The sequence below is a fragment of the Beta vulgaris genome, chromosome 8 (assembly GCF_026745355.1).
Source record: "Beta vulgaris subsp. vulgaris cultivar EL10 chromosome 8, EL10.2, whole genome shotgun sequence".
In the NCBI taxonomy this organism is placed as follows: domain Eukaryota; kingdom Viridiplantae; phylum Streptophyta; class Magnoliopsida; order Caryophyllales; family Amaranthaceae; genus Beta; species Beta vulgaris.
Window position 1 is genome coordinate 51,365,474 of NC_079209.1, and position 19,335 is coordinate 51,384,808.

General features: G+C 37.6%; 2 protein-coding genes across 2 annotated transcripts; one reads left to right on the forward strand and one right to left on the reverse strand.

The window, feature by feature from the left end:
* Nucleotides 1-8,524: 8,524 nt before the first annotated feature.
* Nucleotides 8,525-12,292, reverse strand: LOC104901695 (DNA repair protein RAD51 homolog). The gene is made up of 9 exons (XM_010689294.4): nt 12,098-12,292; nt 10,912-11,056; nt 10,681-10,791; nt 10,477-10,568; nt 9,971-10,065; nt 9,784-9,897; nt 9,271-9,400; nt 8,966-9,087; nt 8,525-8,877 (listed from the first exon to the last, which is right to left on the reverse strand). The coding sequence occupies exons 1-9, from the start codon at nt 12,191-12,193 to the stop codon at nt 8,754-8,756; spliced, it is 1,029 nt and encodes a 342-aa protein (XP_010687596.2). The 5' UTR covers nt 12,194-12,292; the 3' UTR covers nt 8,525-8,753.
* Nucleotides 12,293-16,268: 3,976 nt separating this feature from the next.
* LOC130589712 (uncharacterized) lies at nt 16,269-17,294 on the forward strand. Its single transcript, XM_057391211.1, has 2 exons — nt 16,269-17,017; nt 17,092-17,294. Exons 1-2 carry the CDS (start codon nt 16,297-16,299, stop codon nt 17,094-17,096), a joined length of 726 nt encoding a protein of 241 aa, XP_057247194.1. The 5' UTR covers nt 16,269-16,296; the 3' UTR covers nt 17,097-17,294.
* The last annotated feature ends 2,041 nt before the right edge of the window (nt 17,295-19,335 follow it).

A 19,335-nucleotide genomic window follows, 5' to 3' on the forward strand; every position in this document is an offset into this window, starting at 1 on the left:
GGTCGAGTCGATCTCAAGTAGCTCTCGAGCTATCTCGATTACACTCCTACTTTAGAATTCCCTAAAAAGATGCTTTAGAAATATTTTTATTTTCCATTGGTTAGTAATCCTTCTTTACTTTTTACACAAATTATTAGAATAGACGTCTAATTTTCACATAAATTAGACAAACCCTAATCTACTTTTTTCTAACAACTCCACTTCCTTTTGTGTTCCTTTGAATCTCAAACTACATCATATAATTTTTAAAAGTGAAAGTATTATGTCAGACCGTCTGACACAATACATTTGGTCGGACAACCACTCCTCTCTCTCTCTGTATTAGGGTGATTCAAAGGAGAGGAACTCACGTAATTCTTGAATAATGGTTGTGAATTCACCAGTGACAGAAAATTCACGAGTTCCTCCATACTTGGTTCTTAGTCTCCAAAAATTTAACCTCAAACAAACAAAAAATCACGAATTGAAAAATGTACCCAATTTATGAAACACAAAAACAAAAGATATCCGGAAATTATTTTACTGGAAAAAATTGATAGCAAGAAATTAGAGGAGAGAGAAAATGGGGCAGCTGAGAATGAAATCCAAGAAACCAGGGGTTTTAAGTTGAAGGAGAAAAGATGGGTGAAAGAGTAGGTAATTGAAGAGACTACTTAGATTAGAAGGCAAAAACGACTTTGGGAGCGCTGTTAATAAAGAGAGAAAGAAGACAGAGAAAGTGGAGACAGAAGATACTTGATATGGTAAGTTACTTTTATTTAGAGGTAACTTACTTTCATTTAGAGGTAACTTACATCCAACTGAAAAAAAATTAAAACCAACTGGAAAAAAATTGAAACCAACTGAAAAAAAATTGAAAACAACTGAAATTTTTTGAAACCAATTGGAAAAAAATTGAAACCAATTGAAATTCGTCCGACTAAAGATTATGGTCGGACGGTCTGACACAATACCTTCTCTTTTTAAAAATAAGTCAATAGTCTTATCGAATGGATTAAACTAATCGCTAAATGTATTAAAATAATGTGATACTGAATGGATTAAATTAGTCACTAAATAGATTAAACTGGTGTCAAATTGGTCAAGTTTATGACATTAACCTTACTACTATTCCATAAAAAGATGTCTTATCATGCCTTATATCTCATAATACATTGCCCATATGTTTTATCAAAATTTGCCAAAACAAACTTTTTTATACACTACTTTTTGCTCGAAGAAACTTGTTTTAATTATTATGGTAAACTTAAGACTTTAATTATTTTATCTTCTGCAAGATAGAGTATAACCTATGCCTATTTTCCAACATTAAACCCATCACTTTCCAATGTTAAAGCACTTAAATCACATATGATGATGGTTCTTTTGGTGCTTTGTTTATTCATTTATTTTTCTATAATTGTGTTCTATTAAGTTAATTGTTTTTAAATATGTTATTTGCTAAAGTGTTTAGTAGGAAAAAGCCTAAATAGGATTTTAGAAGGTAAAAATGTTCGAGAAGTGGTGGAGAGCAGTGGTAAAATTGAAAATAAATTTCCAAAGTTGTGCAAAGTGGAAATTAATTAATTTCCAAATCACTCAAAAACTAGCAAGATCTCAAACCAACAAATAGAAAAGGTCAAAAATGACAAAAAGAGTGAAGCGACTTTACTGCTATATGAGAGGCAGAGTGTTTTGGATCGGCTCTTCGCGCAGCTTGAGATTTACAATGTAGTTCAAATTGTAGCTTTACATTAAAAAAAAAAAAAAAGTCCATGCTCAATGAAAACAGCAGCTCAAAAGGAAAAAGATGAGAGATAAAGTAAGAGAGAGAGTCAATAAGCATTTGCTCCCTAGCCCTTTTGCCCGTAAAACCCTAGCCCTCAAGAAAAAATCCCCAATTCAATTTTCCTCTTCTACAGCCCTAAATCTTAGATCTAAATGCAAATTTTACACTCAAGCTCTGGTATTAGGAGTGATTATAGCTTTGTGTTTAGCCGAAAGTTTGGATTTCCTGCTTTCTCTCTTCTGTCAGGATGTTAATTGTTACGAAAACATTAATTACTTGGGTAATTATATCCCTAAACCTAGGCAAAGCTATGGATGTAGCTGTTGCTTAATTTCTCTGCTAAAGTTTATTGAAGTGGTGTTCAGAGTCTCCTTTGTGATTACGTGGACTCAGTTTCTGGGTTGCAAGTACAAAAATTGGGCGAGGGTTAGAGTTAATCGTTTTTTAGGGGATGTGAAAGGTCATTTAATTCCCCCATTGAGTGTGAGAGTTCATAAATTTTTTTGTTTTCCTTTCATCATTTCGCATTACTGGGTTTTCTTTCTCTCTCCTGGTGCTGGGTTTTGGCGTGCTGAACTTGGCTGGTTATTCATAAAGTTAGCATTTGCATTAAATGCGATGAGATTTATCAGTCGAATTAATTCAGAGATTGATTATTATCAGAGTGTGGCAAGGTTTGAAATTCGCTATAAATTACGATTCTTTCAGGTATTTGAGTATTCACTTTCATCCTTTTTCTTAGTTTCATCTTGTGCTAAGCTGTGTGTAAGTTGTCTGAAAATCTTAATTTTCTGCCTCATTATTTCTCACATTTTAAGCATGGCGTCTCTTCCTTCGTATAAAGCTGCTATTTTAAAAAATGATAATGTTGAGAAGGAGACCCCTGAGAGTGGTCTCAACCCTGCTTTGAATATTTCAGTGGGTGATGCTGCTACTGATGAACTCAATGCTGTTTTTCTGGACCCTCCTGGTCCCCCCTCTTTTCCAGAGGTGATTGTGTTAGATGATTTACCTCAAGTTCAACGTGATATTGTTGATTTGTCTCAATCATGTCTTGTTGGTAAAATGCTTGGTGAACCTGTTGATCTTAGAACTATTATATCTCGTACTAGGGCTGATTGGAATTTCTGTAAAGGTGATGTTGATTTTCTTGATATGGGTAATCATTGGGTGTTAATTAGATTTGCTAATCCTGGTGACTTATTTCTTGTTTGGTCTGAGCGTCCTTGGCATGTTATGGGAGAGCTTTTTGTCATCTATCCATGGAGGGCTCATTTTGATCCCTTTGTGGAAGAGATCAAGTATGTCGACTTGTGGGTAAGAATTCCTCGTTTCCCTACTGAACTTCTCAATTTCGAGTCTGTAGCAAATCTGCTAGCTGCTAATTATGTTGGGTCTCTGATTAAACTTGATTCAAGATCATTGTTAAGGCATAAAATTCGCTTTGCTCGTGCTTGTGTTAGAGTTGATATTACTGTTCCCCTTGTTGAGTATGCTGAGATTAAACGTGCTGGTGGTGTTGATTGTGGCTATCTGATATGGTATGAGGACTTTTCTGTGGGTTGCTCTTTTTGTGGTTCTGAAGCTCACACTATTGAGTTCTGTCCAGTTCTCACTCCTCCTAAAGTTGATAGAAAGGTGTTACTATTGCAAAACCCTAAGAAAAAGTGGCTTGCTGAGTTTTTGAGTACTGCTAATAGGCAAGCCATGCCTTCCACCACAGCTGAGCAAGCAAATGTGGTGGAGGCTAGGCCTAGGCATGTCTCAAGACCTCGACTAGGTCACCCTGGGCCTGTGTTTGGTTCTGGAAACAAGAAGTTCCCTGGAAAAGTTTTCTCTGGTGTTGCTAAGGCTCCTGGAGCCAAAGGTGTGGTCATTTCAGAAGGTAAAGTGCAAACTGTGTCTCAAAAAGCTATGTTATCTCTCCCTTTGGTTGCTGATAAAGGAAAAGGTAAGTTGAATGAGGATCTGACAGTTGATATTTCCTCCTCTGATGATGAATCAAGCAATTGTGCTGTGCTCCCTCCCCTCCCTTCTGTCGAGAAGGTGAGTGCTCCCTCCCCTCAGGTTGAGCGCTCTTTAGTGCCCCTAGGGGAGGCTTTGTCTATGCCTCTCCCCTCTGCTGCTCTGTGTAGTCCCATTCCCTTAAGGGTTGTGTACCCTGAGGACCTATTTGCCTCCTCTCTGCTACCTGCTGATCCGTTTGCAGAAGATGAAGGTAAGGACCTCTTTGATGAGGTACATGGCTCTTCTGATATTGATGATGACACTTATATTATGGATGAGCCTGTTGATGATGCTATGTGTGAGGCCTACTCCTCCCAGCCTGATAACTCATTCCATTCTATTTATTCGGATCATTCAATTGTTAAGCACATTGAGTGTATGGGGGTTGCAGGGGCTAGTCAATCTGAGCATCTCTCTTCTTCTAGCTCTGCTAAAAGAAGGAAGGGGATGGTTGAAGCAGATTCAGCCAGTTCTGAGCTGAAGAGGAGCAGACCGTAAGTTTTTGTGTTGTTTTGTGTCCATACCATCTTTTTAAATTATGAATTTAAGTTGTTGGAATGTTAGAGGTTCGAGAAGGCCTCTTATTGTGGAAGAAGTAAAATCATTTTGTTCATTAAATAAAATCAGCATGATGATGCTGTGTGAAACTAAGGTATCCACCCCTCCTTCTGAAGGGTGGGTGCGTCACTGTGGTTTCACCTATCAAGATTACATTCCTTCGGTTGGACTAGCAGGTGGTATGGTTTTTTTGTGGAAAGATGTTCCTTGTAACCCGTTTAAAGTATCTAATATTATCAAATCTTCTCGTTTTTGGGCATGTAATATTATGATTATGGCACTCGATTTTAGTTTTACTATTGTTTTTATTTATGCACCTCCGAATTATAATCTGAAGCAAGTTTTTTGGGATGAACTAATTAGTTTCCTTAATTCTATTAATGGACCTTTTGTTGTTATGGGAGATTTTAATGAACTGAGTTCCCCACAAGATAAACAAGGAGGAGCCCCATTTTCTTTTACACGTCTTATGTATATGACCACCTTATTTGCCGAAGTAGATTGTGTAGAACTTCCTTTCCAAGGAAATCCGTATACTTGGCGTAGATCTAGGGATAGTACTAGTAACTTGTTTGAAAGGCTAGACAAGGGCATTGCATCGCTTTCCTGGATGAATATGTTCCCAGGTGAAAAGTACAACACCATTCCTTTACATCTTCAGATCACTGCCCCATTTCTATACAATTACAAATTCCTAATACTATTAAACCCCCCCCTTTAAGTTTGATAAGCTGTGGACTTCACGCAAAGACTTTGATGTAGTAGTACAAAAGGCTTGGTCTTCACAATTTATAGGTTCTAATATGTTTTGTTTACTTAAGAAATGTAAGCTCCTTAAAGCTTGTGCTAAAAAATGGGTTAACACTCGTTTTGGTAATGTTGATCGACAAGTAAAAACAGTTGAAGGAAAATTAAACCAAATTCAACTCCAAATTATGGCAAGGGGAGTCACTCCATTACTTGATAAGCAACAAGAGCTACTATTACGTAAACACCATAAATTACTGGAATTCCAAAGTGAGTATTGGAAGGTGAGGGCTAAATCTAATAACCTAAAGCTGGGTGATGCGAATACAAAATATTATCATGCTTGTGCTTCTATTAGACGCAATCGTAATCTTATTACTTCAATTTTGGATCCTGCGAATAATGCCATAACGCACCCAAAAAGGATAGAAGAATGCTTCACTAATGCTTTTAGAACCAGATTTCAGGCGAATCCAACTTGTTTTTTTAATTCGCAATCAGATTTCTCCCTTCTTCATCGAATAGTTTCGGATCAGGATAATATTTCTTTGTGTGCGGAAGTAACAAAGGAAGAGATTAAAGAAGCCTTATTTGATTTAGCACCTGATAAAGCACCTGGGCCTGATGGTTTTACCCCCTATTTTTTCCAAAAATATTGGTCGTTGGTAGGTAATTCGATAGTTAGGGCAATTAAGGCTTTTTTCCACTCTGGTAAGATTCTTAAGGAATAAATCATACGTTTATCACATTAATCCCTAAAATAGATAACCCTGCAAATCCAAACCATTTTAGGCCTATTAGCCTTTGCTCTACCATATATAAGATTATTTCAAAATTAATGGCTAATAGATTGAAAGTAGTACTGGGCAGAATCATTCATCCTTTACAGGGAGCTTTTGTCCCTGAAAGATTAATTCAAGATAATATTCTTTTGGCTCATGAAGTTTTTCATTCTTTTAAAAATAAGAAGGGTCGGGAGGGATGGCTAGCCATTAAGCTTGACATGGAAAAAGCTTATGATCGATTGGAATGGGAATTCATTTTTGAAACATTTCGAAAATTGGGTTTTTGTGAAAAATGGATTACCTGGCTAAGACAATGTATAACTACTGTCTCTTTTTCAGTACTTGTTAATGGTATTCCAGGGGAGATGTTCTACCCTTCTAGGGGCATAAGACAAGGCGATCCCCTATCGCCATATATTTTTATATTATGTGCTGAAATTCTTGCCCGACTTTTGTTTCAAGCTAGCTCAACTGAAGAAAGATTAGTAGGTGTCACTTTGGGACATTCTCGAGTCAATATTCCTTTCCTAACTTTTGCTGATGACACCATGATTTTTGCGAAAGCTAGACCTGAGAGTTGTAGAGCTATAAAAGAAATACTAAACAAATATTGTTTGATGTCAGGCCAATTAGTTAACTTCCATAAATCGGCTTTTCAGTGCTCTACTAATACCCCTCCAGAGCTTTTAAGTGAATTTCAAGCTATTCTTCAAATGGATAATTCTCTCTCTTTAGGAAATTATTTAGGTTGTCCAATTATTTCTGGAAAAGTCAAAAACTCTACGTTTGGCTCGATTCAGGAGAAGGTTACTAATCAACTTTCAAAATGGAGGGCCAATTCTCTTTCCCAAGCAGGTAGGACGGTTTTAATTCAGTCTAATCTAGCCACTAAGGCTAATTTTCAAATGCAAAGCTTCTCCCTCCCCCCCTCTATTCTTTCTTCCTTAGACAAATCTTATCGGAATTTCCTTTGGAATAAACCTGCTGACTCTAAATCTCCTAATTTGATTGGATGGGATAAAGTTTGTCAACCTAAAATTTATGGGGGGTTGGGTGTCCGTAAAGCTCGTATTAACAATCAAGCCCTTCAAATGAAACTTCTCTGGAAATTATTAGAATGCCTGAAAACTTATGGGTTAAGCTAGTAAGACATAAGTATTTGAAGCTTGAGAGCTTATTTTCCTATAAAGTCAAGGCTAATGTCTCGTGGCAATGGCGAAAATTGATGCATTGAGAGCCCTTTCAGGCAAGGGCTGAGATGGTCTTTAGGGAACGGAAAAGATATCTCTTTTTGGTTTGATATTTGGGCATTTAAAGGCCGCTGGCTTCATTTCATGAGCCAACTCCAGGCACGGAGTCTTTCACGGTTGGTCACTTTCTTCTTGATCATGGTCAGTGGAATCTGAATTTACTTGCCCAAGTTGTCCCAGCTTCGGTTGTTAATGTTATTTCTAAGATGTTTGTCCCGGCTAATGATGTTTCTGACAAGGTATTTTGGGCCCTTACGGCAGATGGTGATTATTCGGTTAAGTCTGGCGTTGCTTTATTACAAGGGTATGGTTTTAACCCTCCTCCCAAGGTTCCCTACAGGTGGATTTGGCAAGCGGATATCCCCCCTAAAATTAAGTTTTTTCTTTGGAAGATTTGTCAGAATGGGCTCCCCACAACGAAAAGATTAGAGTATAGCCATGTTTTTGTTCCGCTGGAGTGTGCTTTTTGTAATTTTCATGCAGAATCTGACCATCATTTGTTCTTAGATTGCCCCTTTGGTCAAGATATTCAAGAAGTGCTTTCTCAGTTGGGAATTATTATCTCTCTTCCCGATCCCGCTTCTTCTCACTCGTTCATAGACTATGTTTGTTCTCTAAATGCTCGGTGTTCCAAACCGCAAGTGCGGAATATAGCTATTTTCTGGTGGTTCATCTGGTATGCTAGGAATCAAATCATTTTTCGTCAAGAGTCTTTAACTCCTCGCTCTATAGGGGAAATGATTATTGCCTTTATTGGGAGGTGGGATAAGGTGGGACTGGGTAAGAAGGGGGGGGAGTGTAGCTTTGCTTCCCCAGGTGCTGCTCGGATAGCTAAAAGGAAGGATGTTGCTTGGGTTCGTCCCCCTTCTAATTTTGCTAAACTCAATTTTGATGGTTCGGTACTGGAAAGTGGGTCAGCGGCTTTTGGTTTTGTTTTAAGAGATGTAGAAGGGAAGGTGCTCCTTAGTGGAGCCAATGTTATTCCTCACAACTTTTCGATTCTGGTTGCTGAAGCTTGGGGGCTGAGGGAAGGTATTCGGGGGGCATTATTTATGGGCATCAATAACATTCATATTGAAGGGGATAATCTATCGGTTATTCAAGCAATTAAAAGGGTGTGGAAGATTCCTTGGTCAATTTTTAATATAATTCAGGACGCGGATCTGGATTTGCATAGATTTGAAGTTGTTGATATTCATCATGTTTTTAGGGAGGCCAACTGTGCTGCTGACTGGATGGCCCATCATGGGCATTCTATCCCCCTTACTTATTATTTTGACTCTTTGGATCCTACTTTTTCCACAATCATCCGTAAGGATGCTTTAGGGTGGCCCGTCTCCTGGGTTCCTCCCTAGTTTTCTTTCTGGCTAAAAAAAAAAAAAAAAAAAAAAAAAAAAAGAGGCAGAGTGTTTTGGGAGAAAAGAAACAACCTGAACTTCTGAGAAAGAAGCCAAGGATCTACATTTGCTACTAAACAAATCTACAAAAGAGAATGTACACCCTCTTCCAAACAACAATGGAAAAATAGATGAGTACACCCTCTTCCATGCAGCAACAGGAAGAATTATAGTCTTGTTGTGCATGTTCAGGGACAGAATCAAGTATACATGGGTGAGGTGAAAGAGGAAAAATAGGTTCTCAGTCTTTAACATCTGTAACACCTTCTGGGGATATTTGAAACCTTGCTTCTGCTTCAGCAAGGCACGGGGAACTTATTACTTTACATATGCGCTCCTCTGCTCTTCCCTTTCGGAGAGCTAGTCTGTTAAGATAGCACAAGAAGTTCAGCACAAGCAACAAAATCTGTAATCCCAATTGAGAAAATATGATAGACGTTGAGAATTACTGACCTCGTTGTGGAAGCATGAGCCATTATATTGCCACCAATAGGTTTGATTTGAGGACCAGCAAAGAGTGCAGAACCATCTACTTGGGCGACCACTTGATTAGTAATTACCACAGCAACACCAAACTGCGACACAAACCAAACAATCAAGGCAAGGTTCCCACGACAAATAAAAAATTGTTAGTGAAGTTTTATCCCCAACTCATATACGACAAGTCCACCAGTCTACCAGTGCAGAAAATAATATGCTAAGTTTAATTATTCTCGAAAAATCAACTGTGAAAAACATAACGACTATCGGTTTATCACCTCATCTGCCAACTTCTGAAGGCTCCTAAGGAACTTAGCGAGGTGCATTTGTCTGGCAGATAACTCTCCCCTTCCTGAGAAATCTGTCCTGTAGAGTGCTGTAGCACTGTCTACTATCATCAAGGCAAATCTGCAGAAGAAAAAACCATTCCAGATTTCACCAAAAAGGACCATTGCAGTTTTAACACCATAATTCACAAGACTTAATCAAGCAGAGGTTAACAATCTGCAAATGGAACAGCATTTATTCTTCAGATCTGCGTAAAACCAGTTCAAAAGGCTATCTAAATATGAACTTCTTCTTCATATTGTTTTTAGTCTAAAGAAAATATTACTTCAAGACCAGATCACAAAAGAATAGACATGCCATAAGTCTATAATTGACAAAACCCACTGAGTTTCGGGAGTCGGGTCATTAATTCACCAAGCATGGTGATACATGAAGTTGCAAAGTTGGCAAGAAGCTAGATGCAAAACACTGTTGAAATCAAAAATATCAGGGACAAGATATACCTTGTCTCCACCATCATCGATGCTGCTTCAAGCAAAAGCCTTGACTGATGATCAGTGTTATATGCTCTTGCATAGGCTACATTTTCTAATACATCAGCACCATTTAACCCAAACCTGCAAAATGAAGCACAATTAACAAATTGAAACCACATGCTTAAAAGTTCATTTCCAAGAAAAGTGTACAAACCTCTCAGCAATCTGTAGAAGTCTTTGTGGCCTAAATGTGCCCTCAGCATCAATATACATTGCTTTTCCTTCACCCCCTCCTTGGTCTAATGGCAGCTGAATAAAATCAGTAAGTATTATTATAATAGAATGAAACCGTCTTTAGATGGCTCTAGCACAGTAGACACTTTACACATTAATATGAAACATATGAAGATTCTGACAACCATCTAAACACGGAAAGATACAGTTTGCTTAAAGAATATACCATCAAGTTCGAGTTTTCAAACAGTTCTCAAAGTTCATAACAGAATAACCACAAGACTCGAAGCAATAAGACAGCACTCACAAATTGTGTATTGTCAATTTCTAGTAAAGTAAGACGTACAGCTTAAAATTGCAGCAGTTAAATGAGTATACTTGTGAGGAAGACAGTTCTTTTATTTGGTGGTGGTGGTTAGGGTTGGGTTGTGGGGGGGGGGGGGTAACATAAGACAGTTTATTAAGTGAAGGAGATAGATCTTTTACTTGGCATGTCACACATAGTGTGTGACACAGCTGAGTCTTCCCAGAACGGAACTCGCCATATATTTCTGTGATGGATCCTGTTTCCACTCCTCCTGTCAAATGATATATGTAAATTACATCTGCTTAGTCACTCAATGCTTATTAAACGAGAAGATAATAATGACATGCATGAACGGGAAATCAGGAATGTTGCTTACAACAAACCTTCTAAAATTTTGTCAAGCTCTCTGGAGCCAGATGTTATCTGAATAATCTCAAGTCTCTGTGCATGGAGTTGAGTAGCACTAGTGAAGCCCAAAGGAACAAGTTTGGAAGCTACCAATGAAAAGAGCAATGAAGGCAGCATATATTAGCCTTGCTTCTAGTAGATAACAATCAAGGCAAAGAAGAAAACAAAATCAACACAATCAAGACAAAATCCATTTACATCCTCACCGGCTTCAATTATTTTGTCAACTTTTGCTTCACTAATTCCTTTTATATGCAGAAGTTCCTTGCGTGGAGAATATGCAACAGCTTCAACTGTACATAGACCAGCATCTTTAAGCTTCTTAACATCCATGGCTGCAATACCAGCTGCCTGAAAAATGAAACTGCAGGCAGTTCATAACTTTGTACTATTGCTTAAAAACACTTTATGAACTACTACTATTTCAACCAATCAGCTAGAAAGTAAAATGATTTCAATCCATTATTGTCATCAATCTCAAAGCACTATACCAGCAAAGAAAAGATTATAAATTCCAAATAAAAGATTCCGAAAGCAGTCCTGTCCTCCTTTCAGTTTTTCTCGTCTCCAGCAAATCACCAATGCAGGTTAAGAAGCAAATCATGAAAAGCGATCCATCAACAACTTTGATAATTCTTTCCATACATAAGTAATGCATTCCAGCCGCCACGGATTCAAACACTAAAACTAATAAACTACTACTAATTAACAATAATCATCTTCGTTTTGATATAACCCTTCTTTGGAGCAAACAAATGAGTCATATGATGATTCCATCAAGAAAAACAAACCTAAATTCCTTATTCAAGAATAAAAAAAAGACATCCAAACCCTACTTATCAAGAAGCAGTTACAAAGAAAATTCAGTGAACAAATTTACCGAGTTAGTCAAGATTGTGAAAAAGAAAGTAACATCCAAACCCTAAATCCAAAAGTAGAAATTTTCTTGATCACACGAGAAAACCCACATTCCACAGAATACGCCACTAAGAAAGAATGCACTTTGAATAACCAAAGACCCATTTTCCAATCTAAAAAAGTTATCATAATCCACAATTTGATGGAAAAGAAAGCAAAGAAACCTCAAATAATGAAAACCCAGAAACGAATTTTCAAGAAATGAAACAAATGATAAAGACCCATATAAAGAAACAAGCAATTATCAAGAAAATTCGAGTACAGAAAGCAAGAAAACCTCAAATAATGAAAACCCAGAAGCGAATTTTCAAGAAATGAAAGAAAAGATAAAGACCCATATAAAGAAACAAGCAATTATCAAGAAAATACGAGTAAAGAAAGCAAGAAAACCTCAAATTAAGAGTGTATTAAAAAAACCCAGATGTAAAATTGCAAGAAAATAAGGCAAAAAAAGGAGAAAGTTGGCAATTGTACCTGTAGTTGTTCAACAGGAGAAGGGCCATGTTGCATATCTTCGACATCTTCTGATTCTTGAGCCACCGCCCTTGAGCTTCGCTGCTGCTGCTCCATATTTGCCCAGAAAAAGAGAGAACCTTCAATCTCTCCCTGAAAGATGGGAAGTAGAGGAAGTAACTATTCGAAAATGTTCAACCAAGGCGCCAAAATGGAGTGAATGCCTCTATTATTTGTGCTACTTGTTGGGTGGCTAATGCTCTACTCTCGCCTCTTTGCGATTCGTGCTTGGCAAGCTTTACAAGTGGGCCAGCTTCATATTTGCAAAACAATTTTTTTTTTTTTATAAAGGAAAGGAAAACTTAGGGGAGGCCTCTAATCCGGAAGCCAGCCTAAAACATCCTTGCGGATGAGGAGAGAAAAGTCAATATCATAAGGAGGGAAGCAATATCAAAGAGAGGAAACAGAGTGACCCCGATGAGCCATAAAATCCGCCGCACGATTAGCCTCCCTAAAACAGTGATTCACCGAAACCGAGTTGAACTTCAGGAGCTCCTTACCTACATCACAAATAATGTTATCAATTTCTCAAGGAGTTTGCCAATTATTATTAACAGCATTAATAACTGTTAGGTTATCTCCCTCAATAATTGCTTTAGGAAGGTTCAAAGAGTGGGCCCCCCTAATAGCTTCCACTTCCAGCATCCCCCAAGCTTCTGCTTGCAGAATAGAAGTGCTGCTACCTAAAACGTTGGTACCCGCCATTAAGACGTCCCCAGCATGGTCTCTTTGCAAAATAATACTCTTTCTGTATCTCTTTAGTTTGCTCATTTGAAATTATTAACACTGTTTGTATTAAGTGAGGTTTGATATAATAGTAAATATTTAACCTCATTATTTCGAGATTATAAGATCATACTAAAATTTATATTATACATTAAAAGTCTAGAATTGACAATTAACCGTTTATTATGTATTCAATTATCTTGCAAATTAAATAAGCTCAAGAACTCAAACGTATTTTTAGCCACCAAAATGAAAATCTGAATTGGATGATGGGTATTTGGCTTTCGCTCATTTTATTCGTGGAACTTGTGGGGGGGGGGGGGGGCGGGGGAATTTCCTTTTGAGGGATTTTGCAGCTGCAAAATGGATAGAATACATAAGTATTATAGTCTAAATTAATTAAGAAAACTTCTTTGGTATCTTCATGGATTAGTTTGGAGATTTTGGTTAAAACCACTATATATTTTAGGATTTTGTTTGTGGACCCTGATCCACACGTCCAAGATCGAATATGAGTTAAATTTTCAATGCAGATAAATGTAATACTATAAGATTTATTTAATGTTAAATGAGATTTGTGATTGGTAAGTGAGTTTATCTAACATTTCGCCTTTCGGAGTGCGGGCTATTAAAATTAACACTTGGGGCATGCATTATTATTGAATATCGAGTCCAATTCGATATGAGATTTGGACCGATCACACAATTTTGGATCTCTGGTATTCCAAATTGGATCAGATCGAATATGAGTATCCGATCCGTTCAACTTTTAAAATTTTGTTTTCTTCTACCTACCATATTTAATATTCACAATCATATATTCCAATAAAATACATAAAGTAAGAAAAGATAGAATCATTTATAAAGATAAAAGATCTAGTTCCAAGTAACACTTTTATTATGTAACTTACAAGAGAATATTGATGTCATTTTCTCTTACCACAATTCCTTTTAAGGTGTTTTTTCAAACTCAAAACTTTCAATTTTTTTTACTTATCACGCCTTGACGTGAATTTTTCAATTTCTTAATGGATAAGAAAACGAAAATTCATAAAAACGAAAATTTCTTAATGGACTAATTATAATTAACTAAAAAAACTCAAATATTGATGTCATATTATCTTACATATTTGTTTATTGTAACTGACCCAAGGCATCGTCCGGGCAAACAAAACTAGTTATATGATTCAATATTAGTACAAGACTCTCAATACATTTGTATCGATTTTATAATGTTCCCGAATTACTCAGCAAACAACTAAAAAGGAAATATGAAGGATGAGGAGCTAGTTCATGTGGTAGAGCACTCTCCTCTGATCTCTTAGGTCAGGTGTAATACTCCGTATTTTGAGAATTAATTCGTATTAATTAAGAAAATATAAAGAAGTTAATAAAAAGGATTTTAATATTATTTACAGAATAATAAGAATATAATAATAATAATACGAGTCGGTTGTGTTAATTTCGGACTTATAAAGGTTAAACCGAGTTCACCCGATTTAGAATTACCACTTTTAGAAGGGTATAAAAAGAGAAATAAGAGGAGAAAGTTGAGAAACCCTAAATTTCTTTCTCTCATCCCTTAGCCGTCATTCCTTCTTCACCCTCAAACCCTTTCTCTCTTTCTCGCTGCTCTCCTCTCCTCCCTCGCTGTTTTCCTCCCTCAACTGCTCTCTTCCCTTTCGTCATCTCTCGCCGTGGGTTGCTGTGCGAGGCTCACGTGGGCGAGGCTTCACGAGCGTGAGGCGCCGCGAGCGTGTCGGCGCATGTGCGGGACGAGGGTTGTGCGATCGAGGCTAAGGGATCGAGTGAGTCGAGGCTGTGTGCGGGTTGCGAAAGGTGTTGTGCGAAGTGTGACGAGCGACGACGTGCGAGGGCTACGAGCGACGAGAGATCTGGTGCGAGGCTCGCGTGTGCTGCGAGCGACAAAGGCTGGAGCGAGGCTCGAAGGTTGGTTCGAGTGCTGAGCGACGAGCGACGAGGTGCTGCGTGGGCTGCGCAAGTGCTGCGGTGCGTTCGAGCGTGGTGGTGCGAACCAGGCGGTAGTGCGAGTGTTGCGCCGTTGCCGGAAATCGGTCGCCGGAATTTGATTTCCAGCGAGCTTAACGGTATAAAACATTTTTATATATTGAATATATTATATTAAGTTTAATTATAATTTATGTTTTCATAATTATGTTAAATTATAATTAAGTAATTAATAAGTCAAGTTAATGAGTTCATGTTATTATTCGGACTATAATTGTGAATATAACTTTTGGACATAATACTGGATTGGACCTAAGAGTTTTGGACATAAGATTTTGGACATAAATCATGGTTGGACTTATAATTTAAATTGGTTTGGTAAAGATAGTGGACTAATGACACTAACTAATATTAGTATGTTCACTAGCTTTGACTCTTAAAAGACGTTAAACTCTTAATAATAAGAAAAGTAACGAAAATTCATAAACAAGGGGTTTAGTTATCGCTTACTTCGAATTATTAAACCGTATAGTCTTAATTACGTAGTAGTTGTTGGAACATTTATAGGGTAATGGGTTTGAAACTCATAAGGGTATGTACTAGAAGAGGAGGAGGTCTAGTATGCAAAAGGCTAGAGTGCATCAAGTGGCAAAACGCATTGATAAACCAAGGGAGACAGAAGACTGGCCGCGAGTCGCGACAACCGTCGCGAGTCGCGACCAGTGGCCCGTCGCGAGTCGCGACAGGCGTCGCGGTCGCGCCCAGCGCCTCGCGACTCGCGAGCTTCTTCGCGAGTCCGACGTGTCTTCTGCCTTGGAATGCGAAAAGATGCCTTGACGGTTTTATGTCCGTTGTGATGTTATGGCCTCATTTTAATGACCTTTAAGGTCTTTAAATCAGCTGATTAAAGGCCTTTGATGGGTGATTAAAATGGGGGTTATGGTTTTAGATACTCTAGTCAATGAAAGGTTTATTCTTCCTATATAAACCTTGGGATTCCTATGAGTGAGGGTTGGAAGAAAATCAGAATTTTCTATTCTATACTCTCTCAAATACTTCTTGCTTAGCTTAAGAGAAAACTTGCAATCTTCTCTTGAGTGTTCTTCACAAACACAAAACACAAGTTCTTGTTTGATTCACTTAGAAGATCATCTAAGGGATTGTTCTCTCCATTGTATCTCATTAGTTATTTCGTGTTAACCCGGTGATCCTAGAGGGGCGAAATTAAACTAATAGGAAAGCGTAGTTTCCGTGCCTTGGAGTGGATATCCGGTTCTCTCATTGATCACAATCTAACAATCTATTAGTTTAAATTCTCTTTTTTCGGATATGGCTCAATCACTCAAGGACATGACTATGAACTTCCAAAAGTTGGATAAGTTTGAGGGGGTGGGCTATCGGAGGTGGCAAAAGAAGATGCATTCTTGTTGACCGCCTTGAATGTGGTGTATGTGTTATCAACTCCTATGCCACCACTCCCGGAAGATGGAGAGGAAGAGCCTCTTGAGACTACTAGGAAGAGGATAAAGTGGGAGAATGATGACTACATTTGTCGTGGTCATATTCTCAACTCTCTCACCGACCCGTTGTTTGATCTCTACCAAAATGTGGAGAGTGCAAAGGAACTTTGGGACGCTCTTGAGGCCAAGTACATTTCGGAAGATGCTTCAAGTAAGAAATTCCTTGTTAGTAATTTTAATTCTTTTAAAATGACTAATGATCGGCCTATTATGGAGCAATTCCATGAGGTTCATCATATTTTGAACCAAATAAGATCACATGGTATGGTGATGGATGAGGCAATTGCGGTTGCCTCAATCATTGACAAATTACCAAATTCTTGGAAAGATACAAAACATCTTTTAAAACATAAAAAGGAAGACATGTCCATGGAGCAATTAGGAACTCATCTTCGTATTGAAGAGGGGATCCGGGCTCAAGATGGGGTTAAGGATACTACTCCTAGTATTCCTAAATCTACCGTTAATTTGGTAGAGGTTGGTGGGTCTAGTAAGACCAAGAAATCCAACAACAACAACAACAACAATAACAAAACCAATGTTGCAAACAAGAAGAGGAAGACCCTCTCTTGTTGGATATGCAATGGTCCTCATCTTAAGAGGGATTGTCCTTCTAACAACAAGAAGAAGACAAAGAACACACAACCTAGTGTTGTTCAAAACCAAGGTAACAATGCACATGTTAATGTAATTGAAGAAATGCATTTTGTTGCTATGATTTCTGAAATTATGTGTGTGCAGGTTGATGATTCTTGGTGGATAGATTCGGGAGCCTCTAGACATGTGTGCAATAACAAGGATTTCTTCAAGTCTTTGAAAGATTTGGATGATGGTCCAATCTTGTATATGGGGAATGATTCTACGGTAAAGGCTAGAGGCATAGGCCAAGTAGAATTGTTGTTAACCTCGGGAAAGACTTTAACTCTCCGGGATGTTGTGTATGTACCGGAAGTTAGGAAGAATCTGTGTCAGGAGGTCTCTTGAATAAGTATGGTTTTAAAGTTGTTTTTGAGTCGGATAAATTTGTACTTTCCAAGGGTGGTATTTTTGTTGGACAAGGTTTCTTTTGTAATGGAATGTTTAAATTTAGTATTGATAATAAAATTGGTACTAGTTCTATTTACATGCTTGATGTTTCTTCTCTATGGCACAATCGTTTATGTCATGTGAATTATCGTAGATTATATGACATGTCTAAAATGGGGTTGATACCTCCTTTCGATTTAAAGTTAGAGAAGTGTCACACTTGCGTGCTAAATAAAATTACAAAAAATCCTTATCCTAGTGTGACTAGACAAACGGTATTGCTTGAATTGGTGCATAGTGACTTGTGTGACTTTCATAGTTCACCTTCTTTAGGAAATAAAAAATATATTGTAACTTTTATTGATGATTTTTCAAGGTTTTGTTACATATATCTTTTATGTACTAAAGATGAAGCACTAGAAAAGTTTAAGACCTTTAAAATCGAAGTGGAACTCCAACTTAATCAAAAGATTAAAAGACTTCGAACGGATAGGGGTGGTGAATATTATAATCCAAGTTATTTTAGTTCCATTGGTGTAATTCATGAAACAACCGCCCCATACTCACCTCAAAGTAATGGTATAGCGGAAAGGAAAAATAGGGTCCTAAAAGAAATGGTTAACAATATGCTTTCTAATTCGGGTCTTAATGACGGTTTTTGGGGTGATGCAATTTTAACTGCATGTTACATTTTAAATCGAGTTCCTAATAAAAGGAATAAGACTACCCCTTATGAACTTTGGTGTAATAAAAAGCCTAATCTCAATTACCTTAAGGTATGGGGTTGTAGGGCAATTGTCAAATTGACGGAACCTAAAAGGAAAACTTTAGGTGAAAAAGGAATTGATTGCATTTTTATAGGCTATGCGGTACATAGCAAAGCCTATAGGTTTTATGTCATTGAGCCCAATGACTTTGTCTCTATTCACTCCGTAATAGAGTCAAGGGATGCAATATTTGATGAGACTAGATTCTCATCGATTCCAGACCAAAGGACATGATACCTAGTACTAGTTCCAATGTTGTAGATGACATTCAAATGATCATGATACTACAACACCGGAAATTAGGAAAAGTAAACGAATTAGAAAAGAGAAATCTTTTGGACCGGATTTTCAACTATATTTAGTTGAAGGGTCAAGGGAGTCAATTTCGACTCAAATTTCATATTGTTACAATATGGAGGAGGATCCTAGGTCCTTTGATGAGGCTATGAAGTCTCATGATTCTGCTTTCTGGAAAGAGGCAGTGAATGATGAAATGGATTCTATAATGGGTAATCACACTTGGATTTTAGCTAATTTACCTCCCGGTTGCAAACCCCTAGGTTGTAAATGGATTTTTGTAAGGAAAAAGAAAATCGATGGAACCATACTAAAACATAAGGCCCGGTTAGTGGTCCAAGGTTTTAGGCAAAGATATGGTATCGATTACTTTGATACTTATGCTCCAGTAGCTAGAATAGCTACTATTAGACTATTGATAGCATTAGCTGCGATTCATGGTCTAGTAATTCACCAAATGGATGTAAAAACTGCTTTTCTTAATGGTGAATTGGAGGAGGAAGTGTACATGAATCAACCTGAAGGGTTTGTGGTTAAAGGTCAAGAAACTAAAGTTTGAAATTGTTAGATCTTTGTATGGTCTTAAACAAGCACCTAAGCAATGGCATCAAAATTTGATGAAGTTGTGTTGTCTAGTGGGTTCAAAATAAATCAGTCCGATAAGTGTGTATATAGCAAATTTGATAATAACGGTAAAGGAGTTATAATTTGCTTATATGTTGATGATATGCTTATTTTTGGGACTGATTTGGAACAAGTGGAAAAGACCAAAGTCTTCCTTTCCTCTAGCTTCTCCATGAAAGATTTGGGTGAAGCGGATGTTATTCTAGGTATTAGAATAATAAGAGGGAAAGGGTCGTTTTCTTTATCACAATCTCATTATATTGAGAAAGTG